The following is a 25,396-nucleotide window of genomic DNA, read 5'->3' as shown; positions in this document are numbered from 1 at the left end:
GGAGGCACTGCTGTAGGGATTAGGATGTCCCTTTCCCTCATCCTTTACATGGCAGACCCACTGCCATGTAAAGGCAGATGGAAAGGGACTTTGGGGGCCACTAGCAGGGCCCCCGTCCTCCGGGGGCCTCAGCTCTGGGGCCTGGAGGGCACATGTGGTCCCCCCCCCCCAAATATCCATGCACCATGTGCCAGACACCAGTCATGTATGTTTGCTGACATGCATTTTACTGTTGCAGCTTGTGTTGCAGCCGTTTTCCAGGCCGCAGCACAAGCTGCAGTAGTAAACTACATGTTTCCAACCGCCTTCCCGGTTGGTGGAGCCACCTACATGCCGGGCGATCTCCATCCCTGCAGCAATGGTGGTCGGATGCTCGTCTCACCGCCATCATAATTAGGGCCATAATCTTTAAAAAATAATTCCTTTAAAAAAAAAAAATGTAAATATTACCAATACCTTAAAAGTGAAAGGTATTAATCTAATAAATAATGGAACCATATATATTACTTATATAAATATTAAAAATAATTAAAAAAAAGATTTCTACCACATGGTTTGGTCCTGTGCCATCCTTTCTAAATACCGGATATCCATTGTATCGGAAATAAGTGGCATAGTGGGGTGGGAGGTTCCCCTCAATCCCCTCGCCCTTCTCCTGGGAGTGATGGAGGGACTAGACGGCTCCCGGGCTGACAAACTATTTTTAGGACAACTATCCTGATAGCTAAACGAGACATTGCAGCGGCCTGGAAGAACTCAGCACCTCCCTCGATGGCTAAATGGAGAAAAGGGGTAGACTGGTGTGCCATCCAAGAGAAAGCTGTGTACAAAGCAAGAGGGTGCCCAAATAAACATGAGCGGATATGGAGCAAATGGAAGGGGCCGCTGGACTGAGTCTCCACAACACGGGTGGTCTCACGCTTCAAACAAACAGAAAGGGGAAATCACTTGCAAAGGTATTGAAATGTCTAATATATATCAAAGTGGTGCTATGTTTACCTTGTTGTTTAAAAATGCCAATATAATTGGTTATCAAAAAATAATAAAAAATGGATTAGATTAAAATAGTTTTAATTCATACTGTGAACTAAATATATAAATTATATATATGTACATCTATACACTTTACAAAATTTACAAGCAACATCTACTCAGTTTAACAATTTGCAACACTAATATTAACGTCTTAAAAATAAAATTAACAAATATATATTAACAAAAACTTATATCATATTTAGTTAAAAAAATAAGATTAATATGTAAAAACAAAACTAAAATGTAACTATAAATTACAATTGTTTATGTCTTTGGATGCGGCAGATTACTATTCCCATTCCAATGGAAGCAAAGGCAGGGAGAGTATTGGATTTTGGAGGGGATTTATTATTACCACTCCAACATAAGCAACAGCAGGGAAACTGTTGGACTTTGGAAGGGTAAGATTTAATATTCCCACTCTAAGCAACAGAAGGAAATGTGTTTAACTTTGGTGGGGTTAGAATTACTATTCATGTTCCAATGCAAGCAAACTATAGAGAATATGTGGGGTTCTGAAGGGTTGAATTTACTATTCCCACTCCAATCTAAGCAATAGTAAGAACAATGTTGGACTTTGTAGTGGTCAGATTTACTATTCCTACTCACATGTAAGCAAAATCAGGGAAAGTGTTAGACTTTGGAGGGGTAGATTTACTCTTCCCACTCCAATCTAAGTAACCGTAGGAAACGTGTTGGACTTTGGAGGGTTTAGATTTACTATTCCTTCTCCTCATATAAGCAAAATAAGGGAAATTGTTAGACTTTGGAGGGGTTAGATTTACTATTTCTTCACCAACCTAAGCAACAGTAGGGAAAGTGTTGGACTTTGGAGGGTTTAAATTTATTATTCCCTCTCTAATGTAATGAAAAGCAGGGAAAGTATTGGACTCAGGAAGAGTTAGATATATCATTCCAATTCCTAAGCATTCTTTTAAAAACACTTTTAAATTCCCAACAAAATAAAATAATTAAAACATATTTAAAATAAAAAAATATGTTGTTTATAAATTAATAAAATATAAAATAATTGAAAAATGAATACATTGAATAATACAAAAAATAATTTAACAAATAAATAACGAAAGAAATATATGTAAAATAAATTACTCTCCCATTCCTACTACCCAAACAAAAGCCCCAACTCAAATTTTTATTTTAAATAAATTATAAATATAATACTAATGCCATTAAATTAGTAATTAAATAAAACATGTTAAATGAATACAAATAATAAATATAAAATGCATATTACAAAGATAATTATTAAGTACACTCATCAATGAAGAACTAACTAATTAATATAAATAAATATTTTGAATAGCAAATAATGGGCAAATATACACAATTAATAACCAATTAAATATTTAATTACCATAAACAATAATTTGTAAAATATCCCAAAAGGTATAATTTAAATACCTTCCCTCCCACCCTATTTCCCTACAAACCCAACAAACCACTACTAAATTATAAATTAAATATGCAATAATGAACAGAGGGTTGAGGCAAAAGCAGTCCGCACTTGTCAATAATATTCGGGAAGTGAGTACTGGTGCTGGATTCCAAGGAGTACATCTCTCTCTACTCCATATTTGGAAAAAGTTCCAAACCAATCAAAAAATACAAAGTGGTTCCGCACTCAACAGTAAAGTCTGTGGGACTTAAATGGACAACAGTCTTTGTATATCCACCAAAAAATTTCAAAGGCAATGTAATTTCCAAGAGTTGGAAGCAGACGGATGGATCGAACTCTGGTTATCAAGCCACATGAACTCATAAACACACTGTATAAAATGTGTGATCCCAGTACATAAGTCGTGCCAAAAACAAAACTTGTGATTGGATATTCGATTTTTACAATTTAGAGCCCTGAAGAAGTCCGTTTGGGAGAAAAGCGTCAGCTACTGGATTTTATCTGCCTGATTTGTCTTTACGTGAAAAAAAAATACATTCCCATTGACATTTTTCAGTGGATATACAAAGCCTGTTTTCCATTTGAGTCCCAGAGTCTTTACTGTTAAGTGCGGAACCACTTTGTGTTTTATAAATTAGTATTTACATTTTAAAACATTTCAGTTACCCCTGAAAAATTAGAAATTATACTAAAAATGTAAACCATTTATATTAATAATACTAATGCCTATAAATTAATATAATATTAATATATATTAAATTAATTTTAAAAAGATCTTTTGTACAACTATATAAAAGTAACTGATATATACAGCTATGTTTTTAGAAGAAAAAAAAATATATATTACCTACTGGCGGTCGCCAGTAGGTAGTTATAGTTTGGACCCCTTTTCCATAGGAAATCCGCAACATTCTATTTTGAATAACTTTGGCGCCGGTCGACGAATCCTCGCGAATTTCTCAAAATAGGTGGGGCGCTCCGCTCCGCTCCTACCCTGAAAGTCTCGGGGGGATTCGTCAAGCGGGGGCTGAGATAAAAGGGGGGTCCCAAAACGCGTTTTTCCCATGCATTTTTCCATAGGACCTTTAGACAGGGCTACAGCCCGAACGGCTGAACAGAATTACTAGAAATTTGGCAGAGAGGTAGTCCTCAGGTCAAGGAAGTGCCTTTTGTAGGTTTGGTGTAAATCTGTTCAGTAGATTCTGAGAAAATAGCCTTTAAATCAATATATATATCTGAGCCAGCTTACGGTACGCTTACCGTAAGCTTACCGTACGCGTACGGTGGCGTGCGCGAGCGCGATTCTGATTGGCTGTTACATCTAAGTAAACATTCGAATCGGTCGAAACCAGGAAGCGGCGGCCGCCATTTTCTCTCTCGCACTCTGAGGGGGGGGCTGTAAATAAAGGCAAAAAACATATAAAGGGGCTGTTTAGACAGCGCCCATGCACATAGCCATGTTAGTTGAGTCCTCAAAGGCCAAAAACGGTAAATTTTAATTTTTCGAAAATTTCGCCGATTACGCTTACCGTACGCGTACGGTGCGCTTACGCTAAAAATTTTAATAAAAAAAAAAACACTCTCTGTGCATGGCATATTATTGTCATCACTTACAAATTAAATTTAACAGATTACCTATCACAAGGAAGCGCATAATATGTCCTCCATGTGCGCACGGTGCGTAACGTGGGCACGCGGTGCGCGTAGCGCACTGCGTGCCCACCTTGCATGTATGGCACTAACTGCGTAAAGTGGGCGCGCGGTGCGCAAAGCGCACCGTGTGCTCACCGTGCGCGCACGGTGCGCGAAGCGCACCGTGCGCGCACGGAACGAACTGCGTTAAGTGGGCGTGCACGCCACGAATGGCGTAAAGTAACTTAGCATTTAAAAAACCGTACAAATTCACTGAAAAAACCATAGGTTTCACACACGTTATAGTTAGGAATTAGCATTTAAAAAACCTTGCAAATTCACTGAAAAAACCATAGGTTTCAGACATGTTATAGTTAGCGGAAATTTTACTGATAAAAAACCAATGAAATTCCCCCGTTATAGTTAGTGCAGGCAACTATAACTCACGCGACCGCAATCTTCTGCTGATGACATATGTGTCTTTATGAAAAAAAAATATTTCTAATATATGTATAGCTAAAAATTTATGGAAGAAGACATGGGCAAATAAGTGTCTAAATACAGTATTAGCATCAGCAGAAGATTGCGGTCGCGTGAGTTATAGTTGCCTGCACTAACTATAACAGGGGAATTTCATTGGTTTTTTATCAGTAAAATTTCCGCTAACTATAACATGTCTGAAACCTATGGTTTTTTCAGTGATATATATTATAAATAACGACATTATTACCTACTGTATTCTGAGTGTCATTATTTTTGTATGGACAATATTTTTCACATGATCTTTATGCAACACAATATTTTTGAAACAATATTCTTGTCATTCACTTTAGGTTACCTACCTAACCCTAAAACCACTCATGCATCAACAATTTACCTACTTTTATAAATACTTTTCACATGGGCGTCAATTCACCAAAATTCCAGGGATAGCAGAAGTGGCATCACATAACTTCTCTTTGACCCAATGACATCGCAGAGAGTGACATCATAAGATCTGACACTGAATCTTCACAAGAGGTGATGTCGCATGACCTTAATCCCAATGACATCACAGTAACTATCTATGCTGGTATCAAGAGACTTGTAAGTGCAGAATTATATAATGACACAAGTTACTAACATAGTTAAATGTCCATTTTATATACCACTGACATATTCTGGAAGGTAAGTTACTCCAAACCTTTGGTGGAGTAAATATCTGACCATAACCAAGGTAAGAAAGTTTTGGGTCGGAGTTTTGGAATGACCACACATGTATGAGTTTGTGGGCATTCTCCAACTTACAAGGCTAACCACGCCTTGTTATGCCTGCTTCCTCCCCTGAGTGGAATTAAAAAAATATATATATATTTTTTTTCTACTGCACCTTTCTCCATATCTGTAGACTAGAAATCCGCATTAGTAAAACCATGTAAGTCTATCAGAAATCCTTTTGTGAATTCCTGTCAGTGGTAAATGGAGGGGTTTTCGGATGTACAACATAGCTTTACGTCAAAAATGCCTTCGTGAATTGCCCCAAAGTGTATCGTTTTGCATCAATGTGAGTCAACTGCATGTAGGTAGAGTAGTTCAAACATGTACGTGTCTTAAACGCTTTGCACTGCAAAGGCTTTAATCTGCTATTGTTTTCGGAACAATTTAGGGCCTGTGATATCCGCTGGTAAATCTTTAGTGGTGTATGCCTGCCTGTGGTAAATCAAGCTGCATTTTGGAACACTCACAGAAAGAAGCATCATTAATCAAAGTGTCTTTGGTACGTCACCGGCCTGGTGAGGCAACAAATTAGAGGGTGTGCTCCCAGGCCGCAAAAAACGACCTCAGTAAATCACCTCATCTGCTCGGTGTCAACTGATCACTCTCCTTATGACAGCGCCTTTGACATGTGAAATGATTTGTGTCTAAAACTAGTGACGCTTTGAACTGTACACATACATCAGAAGTGCACTAACAAACTGAAAACGATGAGCTAGTAATACCACTAGAAAAAGAGTGCTAGTCTTTTTACATTAATTCATTATTTTATACACCATGGAAAGCTGTGTAGCATTTCCTTTCCAATACAGGAATGAGTGTAACTATAGATAAAAACAAAAAAGAAATGTTCACATGATTATGTAGTACGTGTGCTATTGTGTAAAAACTTAATAAGTTGGCCAATAAAAACAATACTGAAATCTGGGTTAATCACACATTCTAGAGATTTGTTGGATTTTCGTTTTAGACGTGGATTTCAATATAGTGTCCTCGTGGCATGGTTAAAGCACTTGAGCGCAAGGTGCTTGGGGCTTCACGTTCAAGCACACTATGGGGCATATTATCAAGGGAAACATTGCCGCTTTTTCGGCACATAGCGGCGATTTTCTTATCACCCTATTCACAAGGACACGCTAATAAGCGTTAGCGCGTGTTTTCATGCGACTTTGAATGTCAGCGATCAATATTGCTAATGACATGCAAAGTAGGCGTTCCTGAGCACAACAACATGGGAATCCTCGCTAACACGGCTTCGCGATATTTACAAGCCATGCAGCAGACCCGCGAAGCGATAAAAATAACCGCGCTAAACGCGGTTATCGCAGGAATGTAACGCCTGCTTTTAAATTGACTTAGGCATACTGATGATGGGAGGTGGATTGCCAGGTTTGGTCCACACTCCCCTATCGGCAAGCTTCTCCTTAGCGCTGTGAAATCATCGCTGGATTTCACGCGATATTCCTGAAAATCGTCCTCTATCGCTGGAATTACATCACCTGTTAGCAAAACGTTGATAATACGTCGCTAACACAGCAATGTAATCCAGCGATAAAGTAATTCGCGCTAAGCGTGATTTGCGATGATTATCGCATCTCCTTGATAATATGCCCCTAAGTCAGGAAGTAATGCATGTCAGTGAGACTGTGATGGTATCTGGTAACCTGAGTGAAGTAGGCATGTCTTTTGGTTTGGGGAATTCATCAATTTATACACTGGCTCCATCAACCAAATACATATGGCAATCTTTTACCGGGATATTATATCCCCTTTATTCAATGAACCATTAACACCTATGTTTTTTAAATAATTTCTTATTGATCCATCACATGCTTTCGCATTTCTTCATAATTTCACAATATTCCACTTTATGCTTTTCAGTATGTTACTATCCTTTCATTATGAAGACAATTAAACATTTCCGTTGGGAGAAACAGAATTGATTCAAATGGCAGTCAATATCCATGTTTTACTCCAAACACCTATATAATTTTCTCTTCTGGTTTCTAAACATGCCTTGTGCTCGCCACGTTTTATACTCAGATTGTTGAGGACTGGAGACGTAAGTCTTAAAATGTGTGCTCCCAATAAAATATGAGCTGCTATTAATAAAAACCGAAGTGTGGAACTGCATATATCTTGGTTGGATGTTTGGCTGACCCTCCATGCTCCCTGAATGGGTATGGATTTGAAGTGGGTCTGAGGTAACTCAATATCTGTTTTATTTTTGTGCTTGTGCCTCACCTCTATTCCGGTTTTATATTAAGGTTGTTAAAGGGACAGACCACTGAACTTTGCTACTGTACGTTGAGGAAGGGTGTCTTATTTTGTATTCCCAAGTGAGAAGGTCAGTATAGTGCTTCTTTGTTTTTTTCTTCCTTTCTCCATGCATATATGCTGGTATTCAATGTTGGGAGTTACTCCATTAACTGTTTTTCCTCCAGTTCTCAAGATTCTGTTGCTGGGTCTTTGCCATATCTTTTTCAAGTTGTCCTAGTTTCGGAGATCCTGAGCTCCATTTTGCTTTTCTTTGGCTGCAGTTAAGCTCATGCAAAGTGCAAGAGATGAGTAGGAAGGTCCAACACACAGATAAAAACTATGGTGGGATTTGTCTGTTTTCTGAGCCAAATATTTCCAGTTTGGGTATGGACTTGTTCCCTAAATGGGGGCAAAGTTTTATTGTTACTCTCATCACCAATCCTTGGTGAGGGAGATAAATTCCTCTCTTGCAGACCACCTCTGCACAGCTATACTATTCCACGCCTTGGGTCAGGTATGTGGGTTTAAATGATATCAACCTAAAGTGTGGTGAGGGAACAAGGGCTTACACAGGGGCAAAAGGCAACTGTGTGTGTACATTCTCACAAGTGAGATTCTTAATTTTTGTTTATTTATTAATACATTAATGGTATTTGGCATGAATGTTCTTATTTAGGTAGCAAGAGTCCATGCTAGCTGTCTATGACTGTGTACTGTGAAGGACTGTAAAGTTTGCTAGTTGCACACCCAAGGAAAGGGTGACCTTCTCGGTGTCCCAATTCTTTCATACATGTCATCCGTGAGGTACTCAAAGAAGAAGACTAAGTTTGACAGCTTTTCTCCAGAGCTGAATTCCACAGTCCCGCTGCTCCTCTTCCTGCTCAACACTCCTCGCATGTCTAGATAACTGCGACTGCAAACACCAATTTATTCTAATCGGCAAGGACACCCTGCAATCCACTTAGCACATTGTCTGGCCGTGCAGTAAGTGCACTGTGTCTCCCTACATACTTCGTACCTAATCTAATCTCCCAGCACAGATGTAACAGTATGCCCCCCTATGAATCTCCAAGTTTAGCAGGATGCCACCTGGAAAAATGATGACCCAACAAGGTATGATCTTTGGATAATCTTTCCAGTGAATCATGAATTGAAGAGGACCTCGAAACATTTGATATTCACAGATTTCTTGGACTTCATGGTCTCATTGCCCCTGTACCATCATTTGGTGGAGGTTTTAGTGGGAAGCCAATGTTATGGATCAATACATGTAACTTAAAGAGAAAAGTCACAGGATAAATCTAATGAGTAATAACATATGGACCAAAATATGGCTGTCAAAATGTGTCTGTCCACGAATGAACAGAAGCAAAATTGAGAAGACAGCTAAACTTTTCATTCCAGGAAAAAGAGGGGAAGTTGATCTTGAGTTTTCTGCATATTCCTCCATCTTGACTTTTGTTTGAGTTGCATACATGAGCAGTAGCCCCAGAAACTAAAGGATGGATACAAAGTGAAAAAGGAAACATTCATGGATGAAAACCTCGCACATAGGAAAATGATGAAACCTTGGTAGCACTTTGAGTTACATTATTGTAAGAGCTGCATTGCATTACAGTAGCATTGCAGATACTATTCCAAACACTGACTGGTTGGTTCACTCTGTTTGTCAAGGACACTGGGGATGATAACCAGAGGAAAGAGCCTGTTCAATTTCTAGTGCTTTGACAAGAGCCCTCCACAAAGTTTAAAGATATGGTATGAGGTAACCCTTAAGACAAAAAATATTTCTCAAAAAACATTGAGCCATTTCTTCTGCTGTTGGTAACTTAGGTAAAGGAGAAAAATGTGCCAGCTTCGAGAATTTGTTCACTGTAACCATTACTACACAATATCCTTCTGGAAATGGAAGATCCATTATCAAATCGATAAAAATTGTATGCAGGGGTTCAGGAGCCATTGATAACAGATACAAATACCTGAAAATACTTGGAGTGTGATGAATTATATTAAGCACAAATAAGGCAGGCAAGAACATATTCTGGAATATCAGAATGAACAGCTGGCCACCAAAAACTAAGGGCCTAATTTAGAGTTAGGAGGATGAGTGTATGTCCGTCAGGGTGACAAAGTTATTGTTAGGGCGACAGAGTAAACCACTCCACCGCCCTGATAGGCATCCTATCCCACTAATATAGAGCTCTACACCGGCCTGTGGATGTCTGTTAAGATTGTCAGAAACTGCAGTCACCCCAGTTTCTGTCAATGTACTAAAAGTCTCTGTTAAACAGGATGGCCGTCTGTCAAACTTTTACAAACAAACTCCCAAAGCGTTAAAAAAAAAAGTAAAATTAATTACCCACACGATGGGAGTTTCTCCCATGATGTGGGGGTAATTTTTTTTAATTTATACTTTCACACTTTGCCACCTGGCGGTGACGGCAAGCAAGAAAAGCCATCCTACCACTCCCTCTAAATTGACTGGATGGTCAAATTGCTAGGCTCAGGCAGTCTGTACTCCATCCAGCCATTGGAGGAGCATGTCAGCGATGGAGCCGGACTTTGCTCCGTCGTTGACATACTTAAGGTCTGTCCTACTTAGCGACATACTTAAGGTCTGCCCCTTTGACGGGGCAGACCATGAGTTTGACAGAGAGGGTACTCTGTCGCTGTTGCAACAGAGTAACCTCTCAGCCAAACTCTAAATCACCCCCAAACCCAATGTTTTGGATAATGATGATGCATCAGCCGAAAGATTATTAGACCCAGGAATATCTGTAATTGTAAAATCATACTGTGCAGAGATAAATGCCCATCAAGCTTGACGACTGTTCCTGCATTGAAAATGCTGCAAATTTGGTTTATCAGGTTAAATTTCAATTGGTTTTCTAAAGCCCATCAAAAGATGCCTCGATTTTGTACATGCCATCTTCAAGGTTATCTCTTTCAAGAATTAAATAATTCCTTTCGCTCTATTACAAAAAATTAGACAAAAAAGTTCTGATGCATTTGTCCATCCTCTTCTTGTTTTTGTGTACTGTCTTTACTGTTCTTTCAGAGGTTTCTGTATCCTCCATAAATTTATTTGAAGCATTAGGAGGATATAGAATTGGTGCTTGAGTAAACATCCTTATGAGCAGCTTGCTAATCCCAGGAAAAACCTTTTTTCTTATTTTCCTTCTTCAGAACATAAGTAATGCTTTTGACTATCGCTATAAAGTTCTTAATACAATATAAAAAATGGAAATCCCCAAAAAACTTTTGTCTCTTTTACATTAGTAAATGATGGCCATTCCAAATTAGCTGATAACTTCTTTGGATATATGGAAAGACCAGATTGTTTCCATCTAAGTCCAAGATAATTAATATCTTCCTTCTTGAAATCAAATTTTTCAGGTTAACAAGATAACCAATGTTGCTTGAATCTGCATAACGCCAGGCTTACATATTCTTTATGTTCTGCAAGGGTATTACAAAAAACGAAATGTCATCTGATCCTTAAAAAACCCTCTTTGACCCAGGCGACACTAAAAATTATCAGCCCATTTCAAGCCTTCTGCTGCCTGCTAAAATCCTTGCAAAAAACATTAATGATGAACTGATGACTTTTTGGGACACTGAAAACCTGCCTGCTCCATCTGAATTTAGATTCAGACCTCAACACTCTACAGAATCTGCCTGTTAGTGGATAGAGGGTGAGGCCTGCGCTGATTTTGCTTGACCTCTCTGCCGCTTTTGATACGGTAAATCACTCAGTACTTATCAAACGGATAGAGAGGATCAGAATTAGAAGTTCACCCTCACCACTCTTCGCGCCTTCCTATCCAACAGAGAGCAGACAATGGCTTTTAAGGATATCCTATCAGATCCGTTTTATCTTCCCTGAGGGGTGCCACAGGGGTCATCTTGGTCCCCCACGCTTTTCAACACCTATGTCACCTCCCTTGCAAAGCTCCTTCGATAACATGGTTTCTCAGCAGTTTATTACACTGACTACACTCAAATAATTGTGTCGATTTCATCTGATGTCGACGTAGTAGCCAACAAATTTAAGAACTGTCTGCCTCATACTGAAGTCTGAATGCAGGAATCCTGCCTTTTTTTAATTAAACACAGAGAAAATCAAGGTGATCCTCTTTGGCCAAAATACCACTTTTTGGAACACCTCGTTCAGGCCCTCAGATCTTGGCCCAATTCCATCCCCAGCCGGGAAAGTGAAGAATTTGGGGTTCCTATTTGATATCAGCTCTGTTTCTCCAACCAAATTAATCACATCACCTCTTCTTGTTTCTATCTCCTTAGGGTTTTAAAGCAAGTCTTTCCCTTCATCCCCCAGACATGCAAAGAATGGTCATTGTGGCCTTAGTTTTCAGTAAGATTGATTACTGTAATGCAGTATATTTGGGACCTCAAACACCTGCAACGGAAGCTTCAATCACTGCAAAATGCGGCAGCTCGCATGCTTCTAAAAATTCCTAAATGTAGCTCTGTTTCAAAGAGCATCTGCAGCCTTCACTGGCTGCCTGTCCGTGAGAGGGATACATTCAGTGCCCTGTGCATAGTCCATAAGGCACTGTACAAAACCGCCCCCCTCTATTTTCAGAGGCTTTTTTCCTGAAATGCCCCCCAACGTAACCTTAGATGAGGTGCAGCCGAACTAGTGGCCATCCTAAAAATAAAGAAAGCCAAGTAGGCTGGCAAAAGCTTCGCATACTTAACAGGCAACCTTTGGAGCACCATGCCTTTCTGTCTGGGATCTGTCTTTTTAGGAAATCACAAAAAACCTGGCTTTTCTCCTCATATATGAAATAGAACTTTTATGCTGTGTTTATTGGTTATAGGACGATCAGCGCCAAGACGACTTTATGCGCGCTTAAGAAGGCTCTTACATACTTACTTAATGACCAAAACTTTTGCTGCGTGATTGGAATATTGCAAACTTTCATTCAGCAGTTTCAGACCTATGCACTGAGAATATGAGTAGAAAAGAGAAGCCCATATTATTTCAAAAAGTGACATGGTTGGGACCTTCCACTCTACACCTTTTTCTACATTCAGCCACCCTACACCAAATTGAGAGTGCTTGTTGCTCAAGTTTTGAACGTAGTTCCCCATACGCCTTTTACAAATTGTTAAAAGGCAGCCAAAGTCTCTAATCGTTCAAACTGGTATTTCCTATGAAACGAGGTGAGAACCTTATCTAAAAGAGAATGACTGCATCTCTGCACCTAAACTAGAGAGGAGCAAGTGAACTTCTTTCCCTCAACCAGCTGGCCATGCCAATGGCATGCGGCTCTCTTTCCACAATAAATTCCAGCAATGGGAAACAACCAGTGATGGCTTTCGCGTAATGTCCCACCAGCATGCCTAACGCCATGTGAACCTTGTTAGAAAAAAACAGAAGAGCTCCATTCCATTGAAGGTGTAATATTTGTCACATTACCTCATTATTTTAAAAATGAATGAAAACTAGTTTTCATAATTTTACCATTTCCTACTAACCACATTTTGCATGATTACTTTCATGTTGATTGTAACCTTTCATCAGTAACAGCTTAATTGTTTTATTTATCCCTTATTTAGATAGTAGCAAAAAGGTTGCAAGCAAATAGTTTCCACCATTTTTAAAAGGTGAAGCATTTTTTTCTCGAAATTACCGTAAATCTAGCTTCTTTCCATAATGCCTTGTTGAATTTCGTTTGATTGCAAATCACACAAGTAGGGTACACGGGCCATCACGTTGTACTCAAAGTGTTGTACATGGCAGGCAGGACATAGACTGTGAGATGGTCATTATCTGCAGTGGGTGGATATAACAGCTGGCTGCACTCTTGTTATTTGTAATTGGTAATTAGAAAGTCATCATTTGTAATTACTTTTGTCAGATATTGACTACATGGTATTGTTGAAACAAAATTGCCCTTGGGAATTATTACCAAGATAAGGCCACATAAATAATTACATTTAGAGTTGGAAGACATAGTTCAATATTTGTAATTATCTCTGTGGTAAATAAACTGCCTGATGCCTTCTGCTGTTACAGACTTTGGAATCGGCTAATAACCCATTCTATGCGGGGAAATATATAGTGATAATGAAGAGCACCACGTGGCGTTTCCGTTGTTCATTCTTCAGAAACTAGCATTGTAATTATACTTTTCGTATAATGTACTTTTACATTGAAAGTGTTGGTATCCTATTTCATTACCATTAAAATCTTACATTAGTGCAACAAAAATGTTTGTTGCAACATTGAAAAATAAATATAGCCCATGCATAATTCCTGTGAATTACCATACAATATTGCATACTAAGTCTATGATAATCGTATATACTTGATTTTTTGTTTTTTTAGGTTTACCTATGAAATTGCGCCCGTTTTTGTCTTGATGGAACAAATAACTCTTCGCAAAATGAGAGAAATTATTGGCTGGTCGAACACAGAAGGGGATGGGATTTTTTCACCTGGTGAGTTCCAACCTTCATTTACATTTTGATTTAGAAGGAGTAGAACACTTTTATTTGCCCTATTATATGTTTTGTTTTGTTCTTGTGATAAACGTACCTTGCTTCGGTGCACACCTTAACGCTAGAAGTTGCCTTCGCAAATAAGGTGACAGGCGGGTGAGCTAACATTACCACAAATGTGCTGTGTTTCTCTGTGCAGTCATGCGTACTGCTCTCCCGAGTCTAACTAAGAAACATTATCCTTAGGTACATCAGCTGGTTTAAGTAAGATGGAGCCTGCAATAGGACACAAGGGAGAGATAAACCAGGCTCTCATAGTCCGAAAGGTTTTTGCATCTTCGTGCCCAAATCTGTGCTACAGTCATTATACGTGACTTATATTACACTGTAGTTTGCATAGATAATTATAGTAAAACATAATACACAAATGAGTGTAGGAACTGTAGCAAGATCTGTAGCGATTATCTTTATTAAAGCATAGGCCCATATCACCTATTGTCAAAGGTCTCCATATTAATAAAATCCAAATACCTTTGTTATTTCTACAATATGGTGTACATGTATGCCCTAGTTTGGGAGGAGGTAGGAAATCAGGTTTGCCTTGAATCAGGTGGATGGACAAACAGTATGTTTTGGATAGTGGAGTGCATTCAGTATATATTGGACGGGGTACGGCATATAACCGTTCATGATTTGAGTTCCAAGTAAGTGGGGGAAGAAAACAATTGCCCTAAGCATTTTGTCCATTATCCAACAGGTTCTCCTCCCTCGATTCTCTCAACAAGCTGGATTGGCTGCTTGTAAATGATCTCTGCTATGAGATTAAAGATATAAAAAAAAATGGCAGCCAACCTGTCGCACATGTGACTGTCTCATGTTACATCCATGACTGAGTCTAAATGTAATGGTATTAGACAAGTTCCTTGGAACATGGCTGTTGTCCGTGCAAAGATAAAGAGAGCTGAATCGAAAAGTCTTATGAACCAGTTAAATGTTATATTGTTACAAGAGATCTGATCAATTTTTCATGAACTTCTAAATGCTTATGCGTCTTTGCTGTCCCGGAGTCTCCCTCTAAATCTTGACATTCTACGGTGGGGTCTTACTTCTTTGGATTGCCTCTAACATTGATTGTGATCTAATTGAAAGGCCTCATAAAATTCATAATGTCCAAGTTCTTGAAATGAGGTTAAAATAGGGTGGTGTTTTTTATATTGTCAACTTTTAGAATGATAATTTTTTATCTTCAAACGTTAATAACTGTCAACGAATATCACAAACCATATACTCTCTTCCTTTAGATGTATATAATAAATTTGGAAGCACCCCAAAATCATTACATCTGGCAAATTAATATTACATTTGGGAAATTATATGACTCCCAGACAAGCCAATGTTGTTTATTGTGGATATTAATACAAAAGTGCACGATAATATGGCTGGTTCTTAGCCCAGAAAGTGATCTTTCCCAGCAACTTGACTCAAAGTGGAATCTATGCAATGCGATTGTGGATTGTCTAATGTCCCTAATACCAGTAAAATAGTTATTGATGTACTACAAAGCAATAGGTATGACCCTAGACTTATTTTCTGTAAAAACATGTAGTAGAAGATAGAAGACGATTAAGGTGGGAACAATTTAGTCGGAACCTTGTTCTTAGGCAGATGATCAGTGGCTCAATTATTTATATATTTACATGCTTAGAGGCCCATGCATTATGTAGCTGTATTAACTGCCTGTGAGTCTATTGCAGAAACCATCTTCAATATATTTTTGATACATTGGTGGTCCTGTCACAATAAAGTAAATGTGAAATAGTTTGACATACCTTGTAGCATGCCTCTCATAATTTAGATTTAGCCTGGAAACATCAGTGAGATTAAGAAGAAGTTAATTTACACAGGGGGGGCATGTAAAATACTATTTGGCCTCACACGGCCTAAATTAGGAATAAGGACTGAGACAATCTACTCATTGCAGGTTTTTGAATAATATGACAGCTTTCTGAAAGGAGGTTAATCACACTGTGACATCTTCAGATACTCTCTCTTGCCATATTCCATCCGAATCCTGGGTATGTTCTTTTCTGGGGTATATGAGTCTAAAAGAGTGGATAACAGCAGATGGCTGCACTCCCTTTAGATATTAAATTATACTTCAACCGCACTGAGGTTATTGATGCAATATAGGATAGTCCCAATGGAAAACCACATGGTCCAGATGGGATGGCAATGGATCTTTTTCAAAATAATTTTGAAGATTTATACCCCTTTGGTCACAAATATTCTCGCCACCCAAATCCCTTTTTCTTTGTTTAAGTTGTTAATTATCCTTATTTTTAAGAAAGGAAATAGGGACAATCCCACCTGTTATCAACTAATTTCCCTGATTGACTCTACAGTTGAAACTGTAGGTGGAATCTTAATGTATAGAATTCACGAATGGGCACAATCAAATAAAATTCAGGATGAGAGCCAGCTTGGGTTTAGAGCTGGGCTAGTACCATATTACAGGCCCACAAACAGCCAGAAAAATGGCCAACACATTGACCTGTCAGGCCAGACCTTTGGGCAATGCCTGATTCCCAGATAGACCAGCCCGACCCTGATGCAATCTGTGACTGAAATGAAGTTGTTCCTCCTCTTTTTTTCATAGATAGAGTATTACAATGTGATGATCGTCTCTTTACCATTTCTTAGGTTCTTTTATAACTCGCAATAGTAGTGTGGACTTAGGACTCAATTACGAGTCTGGTGGTGTACAGGACACCAGACTTGCAGGGGCACAGTGCTGGCGGTCTTCGGACCGCCCTATTACAATTTGAGCAGTCGGACCACAATTGCCTTGCCGCAGCCACCAGGTAATTGGCATTCCTTGGCAGTGGTGCTGTGGTGTAGAGGCAACAATATGCTTGGCAGGACCCTCGTGGTCCCGCCAAGCATATTACAAGTTTCCTCTCTGCCAGAGTTTGCATGTCAGTTCCTCCTCCATGAAAACCGTGGCGGAGAGGAAGCAAAGAGGGCCCTACAGGGCCCCTTTGTGCCTCTGGGCCTGGGTGTGCTTGCAGGGGGGCACAACATGTGCCCCCCTGTGTGCATGTACCCTATTTCCTGCACGGCATGAACTTTAGAGTCAATGCCGCGGAGGCACTGTTTTTGGCGTTCTCATTGCAGTGCCCATTGTCTGATGCCCCGCCGCGAGAACGTACAAAAAAGCCCGCCAGACAGGAGAAACACTCATAATCTAGCAGGCCGCCCGACCATGGGTTTGGCGGTGTAGCAGCGAGGCGTAGCCGGCTCCACAACGCCCAACTCGGAATCAGGCACTTAGTGTTTTAACACAGCTTTACAATTTGGCCTGAACTCACAATGCGCTAAGCTTTTCATTGAAGGGATGACCCATATTTCATGCAGAAAGGAAAGTCTGGAAAACTGAGCTGACATAAAGATTTAGAAGTATGGGGTAGCCACTGCTTAATTTGCCAAAACATTTTTTGCCAGCGCCCAAAGTATTTCACACAGGTCCACTACAGCTGGCATTGTTCACATGTCACTTTAAAATGTAGGTTTAAGTCCTAGTTTTGTCATGTTGGTAAGACATATTAAATAGTTAAATATTCCACTAATAATCTCTGCTAAAAACAAAACACACACAGTGCCATCGTGTGAAATATTCTCATAATTATGTGCCAGTGTTTCCAAATAAGTGCTGGTGTCGAGCATCTCAAACACTAGCACACATTAAGCAGTTGGTAGCATTTTTGTTCACACGGAGGAAAACCCCTATATTATGCTGTTGACACTGACTCACCACAGATATATTAATAAACATAGTTGGTGTTTGTGTGTCGATTCTCAAATCAGTTTCTTGCTGAACCGCAGTGAAGAAGCTTTGTGGCACGAGAATGATTCCGTGGAATGTCACGCTTAACTGGGTAATCCAGTGTTGATTGCCTGTTCCTAGATGATGTGCACTATAACCTTACTGTTCAATAACATGTCTTTTTTAGGTCGAGCCTAGCGACAGCACGCATGCGCTGTTCACTCTGCGAGACTGCTGTAGTAGAGTATGGGAGAGAAGCCACGCCCACTCTCCTCCCATATTTTTCATTGGATTGTGGCAATGTCTTCCGTAAATGCTGCCTTCGGATTTCTTAATAGGCTTGTTAGTCCCTCCTTAGTATGGACTTGTCTTCATTTGTAACCTCCCATGGTTACTGGCTCCTTTACTTCGGTTGTTACACGGGACCGGTTATTTAGTCTGAAAGCACTATTTACTTTATTGAATTTCTCTTACTGCATGCCAACATGCGCTGCTTCAGCTGAAACCGCTTGTGTTTTTTTAAGCAACACGGGCGCCCGCTTTCAATCACTTGATCCCGGCATTATCTTGTGTCTGTTTCAAACCTCCCCCCCCCCCTCCCCAATGAAATAGATTTAGAAATGATTAGCGAATTAAGTCATGTGAATTCCAAGTAGCCCATAATTGTGTGCTAATGGGCTGAAGCTGACAACAGCACATCTGTGTTACATGTCATCTGCTCTAAGCCACCTGATAGATTGTTTTCAAAAGCCTGTTTTATTAACAACACCACCACCAAAACCAGCACCACCAATGCCACCACCACCAATGCCACCACCACCAATTCCACCAGCAGTACCACCACCAACATCAATTCCACCATCTCCACCACCACCAATACCACCACCACCCCCAATAATACCACCACCACCAGTGCCACCACCACCAACACCACCACCACCAATACTACCACCAATACCGCCACCAATACCACCACCACCAATACCACCACCACCAATACCACCACCAGTACCACCACCAATACCACCACCACCAATACCACCACCACCAACACCAATACCACCACCGCCATTACCGCCACCAGTAATCCAATACCACCACCACCAATACCACCAATACCACCACCATCAATACCACCACCAATACCACCACCAATACCACCACCACCATCACCCATACCACCACCACCATCAATCCCACACCAATCCCACCAGCACCACCACCAATACCACCAACATCACCAATACCACCACCACCAATACAAATAGGACCACCACCACTACCACCACCACCACCAATATCACCACCATCACCAATACCACCAACATAACCACCACCACCAATACCACCGCCAATACCCCACCACCAATACCACCACCACCATCACCACCACCAATAAAACGAATACCACCACTGCCAGTACCACCACCACCAATAACACCACCAATACAACCACCACCATCACCCATACCACCACCACCACCAATCCCATCACCAATCCCACCACCAATACCACCACCAATACCACCATCACCCATACCACCACCATCACCCATACCACCACCACCAATCCCACCACCACCACCAATACCACCACCAATACCACCACCAATACAAATACAACCACCACCAATACCACCACCATCACCAATACCACCACCACCAATACCATCAACATAACCACCTCCACCAATACCACCGCCAGTACCCCACCACCAATACCACCACATCACCAATACCACCAATACCTCCACCAATACCACCACCAATACCACCACCACCACCAATAGCACCACCATCAATACCACCACCACCATCAACATCACCACCTCCACCACCACCACCAATACCACCACCACCAATACCACCACAGCCACAGCACCAATACCACCACCAAACCACCACCAATACCACCACCACCAATATCACCACCACCAATCCAATACCACCATCGCCATTAACACCGCTAATACCACCACCACCAATACCAATACCACCACCAATACCTCCACTAATACCACCACCAATATTACCATCACCACCAATATCACCACCACCAATACCAAAACCACCAATACCACCACCCCACTACCACCACCACCAATACCACCACCACAATACCACCCCCACCAATACCACCATCATTACCCCCACCACTACCACCACCACCACCAATACCACCACCAATACCACCACCAATAGCACCACCAATACCACAACCACCAATACCACCACCCCACTACCACCACCACCAATACCACCCCCATCAATACCACCACCATTACCACCACCACCACCAATACCACCACCAATACCGCTACCACCAATACCACCACCACCAATACCACGACCGATACCAATACCACCACCACCAATACCATCACCAATACCACCACCAATACAACCATCACCACCAATACCCCACCACCAATACCACCACCACCACCAAGACCACCACCAATGCCACCACTACCAATACCAGTACCACCACCACCAATACCACCACCAACCAATCCCGCCACCACCAATACTACCACCACCAATACCACCAATGCCACCACCAATATCACCACCAACAATGCCACCACCAATACCAGTACCACCAATACCACCCCCACCACCAATACCAATACCACCACCACCAATACCACCACCTCTGTACTGTACGAGGTCGGAGCTGCAGCTGAGCCCATCCCTCCATCCCTCCCTCCATGCCTGCCACAAAGCACAGCCCGACCCTGCACCAGGAGGTGAAGCCAGGGCCCTACTAGTGCTGGAGTGTTTTTTATCAGGCCAAAGAGAGCAATGACATTACGCAAAGCACACTGCACACTCAAATCACGCAGAGGGCAGGAAATAGCCCCCCCACTCTTCCTCCGGAGCCTCGACAGTGTAATCACAGAGCGAAAGGTGTTGGAGCGCTTTGTTAGTGTTTATAGCTCGGATCATATGTAAACGCTCACTTCACACTTTTTGTCTGTGTAATTTGCAACACTTACACATCTTCTTCACTGCACTATTTATCACTATTTCAAAGACGTCGCAGGCCGGTCTCTTCCTCTGATATTTGCAATCTAAAAAAAGCGGTCAAGAAGGCCCTTTATTGCAATGCAATAGGTCTCACATGTGCAAGAGTTTAAGCTATTAGTATTGTAAATGACAATGCCTTCTATTTATGTTTTAAAACCCGAAACATAAATAAAAGGCATTGTCCTTTACAATGCCAATAGCTCAAACTTGCGTGAATGTGAGACCTCTTCCATTGCAAATGCTTGTTATTAATGACTACCAATTGCTTGCCATAAGTTTCTTTCAACAACGCTAAATTTGCTTCTGTTAGAAAAATAACCTTCTTACAAACCTTCTGTTATAATTTTCACCAAGATCTGAGACAGTATTTTACCAGACTTTAAAGGTGAGCACAACAGTTCCCAAGGCCACTCTCTTTAGCCTCATTTAAAGATAAGTACTTTGTCTGCCCTTCAACAGGTCCTTGGCAGTTTTCCTTCCTCAAGTGATTTCTCAAAACAGCTCCTAATGGTTTTCTAATGCCTAACAGTTCACAGGAGACTCAAAGATGTACTTTAAGCGTGTCAGTTGACGTATGGTTTCTAATCTGTTTCCCTCGACATCCTACTCTGTTAAAATGCCTCCCATTGGCTTACTTCTAGGCGGGGCTATCTCCAACATGTACGGCATCATGGCGGCTCGCTACAAGTACTTCCCTGCCGTGAAGTCCAAAGGCATGTCAGCAGTCCCTAACCTGGTCCTCTTTACGTCAGAGCACGTACGTATTTTGTGTGCTGACATTTTTGGTTTTATTTGGTAGTGGATTGTGCTATCGTTTTGTAACACTTCTGTGTAAAACGCCCGGTCCTGTTTTCTTCCAGAGTCACTATTCAATAAAGAAAGCGGGCGCGGCTCTTGGATTCGGTACGGAGAATGTGGTTTTAATAAAATGCAATGAACGGTAAGACTGGGCATGCAAGTGTTTGTATCATGAATGTTTGTGAAGTATATTTTATTATTTGTAAATATGGGCCAATAACCGTGCGCCAAGTTGCAAATGGTCTATTGGAAATGTACCTTCAAACTATTTATTCCGTGGCCAATGTTTTATCGTGTAGTTTGTCATTCTTTTCATACATGTCTGTTTCTGCATTTAATTACAGAGGGAAAATAATACCAGCTGATTTGGAAGCAAAAATTCTAGCAGCTAAGGAACAGGTGTGCCACCTTGTGCATGTTTTTCAGCACACTAACTCTTGAATCGTGTAGTTTTAATTTACATGTTCCCCATAAACATCTCGTTCATATATCGAGAGATTTGGTAGTCAATTGACAGTAGAACCTTTAGTTTAGAAGTTTACAATGTAGTACGCATGAATGCAATCGTTTTTTTTTCTGTTGTAGTTTCAATTGGGTACAGGAAGGATTTTTTAGATTCCAAGAATATCCCTGTGCACTAACTAGAAAAATAATTTGATAAAACATCTGTTCTTTAATTGTAGCTTGCATCTGTTTATATTTTAGGCATTAAAATCCAATGCTAACCAATCTGAAGACGAACCAGGCCAATAACAGAAATCGAAACGAGGGAGCACACATAGAAGTGGGCGCTAACACTAATCCTGGGCAGTGAACTCCTCTTCGTTTGTGGAGTTTTCTGCACTCCGCGCTCCGCAGCGCTCGCAAAGTGCAGAAAACTCTGCTCCGCGTAGTTTTTTCCCCGCTTGCAATCGCCAATGGGAAGTTGTCGAGCACGAGCTGCCACTCGGGGAGAATTTCTACCAGAGCGGCAGGAAGATCAGCTTCCCCGCTCGCGATCGCCTGCGGTAAGTTGGCGAATGCGAGCTGCCGCTCGAGTAGAATTTCTACCCAAGTGACTGTAAGATCAGCGCGAATGGCAGGTTGTGCCGCATTCTGCCTCTTGCAGAACTCCGCAGAGTTTTTTTGTCACTTCGTGGAGTTCCGCAAACTTTGCCTAGGCTTAATTAACACAGCATCTGCCAAAAATCAACAGAAGTCTTCTCTGTCCAACTCTGGGCTCCACTGCCTCGTTTTGAGACGGAGGCGTTCTTTGTTTCCGCCGGCATAGCCTCAGCCGCCTCCACTGTCCGAAGTGCCCTAGTGGTGGGTAACTGCAAAAGGCACGCCATTTGCATGGCTTTGGAAGGCCTCCCTTAGTGAGAATTGGGTTTATCATGCTGTCTTTTCCTGCACAGGACAACCATGCAAGCAACAGAGGTCCCTGGCAGAGATTAAAGAAAAATGCCAAAAAACCTCCCTGTGCACCAGGGATATTATTTATTTTGTTTCTGGATACAAGCCCCTGGTGCATGGGTCTGTCTTAGAAAACCCCCCAAATATTTATCGGCCGGCTCTGTTGCCATGACATGGTGGACCTACCGGCAATGTGAATTTTCACCAAAACTGTTTTAGTCACATCTAGTAGGGGTGTCTAATTATGGTGGGTGCCTTCAGTGCCGTGGTAGCTCCAATAGCGTAGCAGGGATGCTCTGGGTTCTGGTGTAAGCAACGAAAATGACCCCTTTGACTGCTATTGGGGCCGCAAAATACAGCAATCATCAGGGTTCCTTGGGCTCTCAGGGCTCTGGGTCCAGGTACCACTGCACATGATGCACAAATGGTAGTTACGCCCCTGAGTGCCTCTGCGGTTTTCCCTTTCAGAATATTCTTCTTATTTGGTAAGCCACTATCTAGAAAACCTCCCACACCAGAAAGACTTCTACGTCAGCGTCTTTTTTAAAATGCCTACGGGCCAGTTTGTGCTGTGAAATAGTAACTCATCTAGGTGTGTAGCTATCACTAGTGCAGCAAGTGTAGTGACACCAGGACCCCAAGATGTTAGGCACCCATTGCACTTCAATTATGACTGTATTTTACTATGGCAAGGGCCCATTTTCTTTGGTTGCAGCAGGGCCCATGGCACTCTTTCTACGTCACTGATCTCATTGCATGGATTTAACGCTTAGTCTTTACATATGCTCTTTGATGACTGGTGTCTTTGTTCCCCAAAAATATTTTAGCCGTGTTTTTTAAACATTTAAATGAATTTGCCAATTACAATGCTAAGTACGCACATTAATCTAAATTCTCTTACATTAAACTTTTTTGTTTAAAATGTCTGAAGTAAAAAACGAATTTCCAAATAATCCAGTCAGTATTTCTACAATCAATCTGTTTTCACGTTGCAGGGTCAAGTGCCACTCTATGTGAATGCCACAGCGGGCACAACTGTATATGGGGCCTTCGATCCAATTCACGAGATTGCAGACATATGTGAAAAGTATGATCTGTGGCTCCACGTCGATGTAAGTAGCAGTGGTTGATATTCGGTCCAGTGGGCATTGATGACAAAGATCTTCTGCACTTGTGAAGATTGTTACACCAAATCCCAGTACAGCCATCTTTGCAGTTTTTGCATATAATGTAATAGACCAAGGCCTAAATACAGCGTTAAACGTGCTTTTGGTAGTAGACATCCAAGCCACGATTACAAAACTTAAAAACAATAAATCCTACAAAAAACATAATTTGCACATATAGAAGTCAATGCAGATCACCTCATGATCACTGATGAGTGCCCTGAGAAAGCAACTTGCTCGCAGATCTGTGCTAAGGCGTTTAACTAGACCCTCTTGGCACTGCCAATTGTTTTGACTTTAGTATACTGAAAATATGTTAACATCCTTGAGTAATGCACCGAAGGGGTAGCACGTGGGTAGCTGGAGTGAGTGCTTATTTCTCAAGTGCCAGAAATCTTGCATAGTTATTTCACGTTTTGAACCTGTTCTATGTACATGAATAAAGAAGCTTGTAACTTCTGTCTGATAAGGAAGCTGGCACTGCTGCTGCCCATGCTGTATCCGAGTTGTGTGTCAACGAAGCTTGTTGAACACCTTTTGTTTCACATTACAAAAGCCAAAACAATTGTCACTTTTGACAAGAAGAAGAGGAGTGCACAGGGTGTAAGCGGGAGAACTGTGCATGGTGCAAGATGCCAGGGTGTCGGGAGGAGCAGGGCGTGGTGCAAGGGAAAGAAGTGCAGGGTGTGCCAAGGGTAGCATTACCAGACACACAGATGATGGACGGAATGCAGAGCAAATCAAATATTCACCCCCAGTCCATAGACCTGGGTTAAATCCATCCTCCTTTAGCTTGCTTCGCCACCCCAGTATAGACCCAGTCATATGCAAATCAGTCCTAACCCTGTGCCTTATGGAAACAGTCTAGCCCGAACTGCCAAACCAGGTCCTCCCTGGACCGGAAACAAGCATCCTGGGACCAGTTTCAGGGCATCACCCCTCATCAGCCAGGCTAGCTTGAATCCGATGACACAGTGAGCCTGGGACACACATCTGGGCATAACCGGCGCACTTAGGGCGAGATAGTAAAAGACACACAGATGATGGACGGAATGCAGAGAAAATCAAACATTCACCCCTAGTCAACAGATCTGGTTTAAATCCATTGTTCTTTTGCTC

General features: G+C 41.3%; 1 protein-coding gene across 3 annotated transcripts in view; it reads left to right on the top strand.

Annotated features, from left to right (window-relative positions):
- The window catches only part of GAD1 (glutamate decarboxylase 1), a 215,150-nt gene that overhangs the window by 116,228 nt on the left and 73,526 nt on the right, over positions 1-25,396 (top strand). For all 3 annotated transcript variants that reach the window (XM_085645326.1, XM_085645327.1, XM_085645325.1), the window contains 5 exons: positions 13,953-14,065; positions 21,560-21,675; positions 21,779-21,858; positions 22,061-22,115; positions 24,107-24,223. In XM_085645326.1, coding sequence (XP_085501452.1) covers positions 13,953-14,065; positions 21,560-21,675; positions 21,779-21,858; positions 22,061-22,115; positions 24,107-24,223 — 481 coding nt within the window. The remainder of the gene's footprint in view (positions 1-13,952; positions 14,066-21,559; positions 21,676-21,778; positions 21,859-22,060; positions 22,116-24,106; positions 24,224-25,396) is intronic.

The sequence above is a fragment of the Triturus cristatus genome, chromosome 3_1 (genome assembly GCF_964204655.1).
Source record: "Triturus cristatus chromosome 3_1, aTriCri1.1, whole genome shotgun sequence".
Taxonomy (NCBI): Eukaryota; Metazoa; Chordata; class Amphibia; order Caudata; family Salamandridae; genus Triturus; species Triturus cristatus.
The sequence above is the reverse complement of the archived record's forward strand: the minus strand, read 5'-3'. Positions and strand labels throughout refer to the sequence as shown.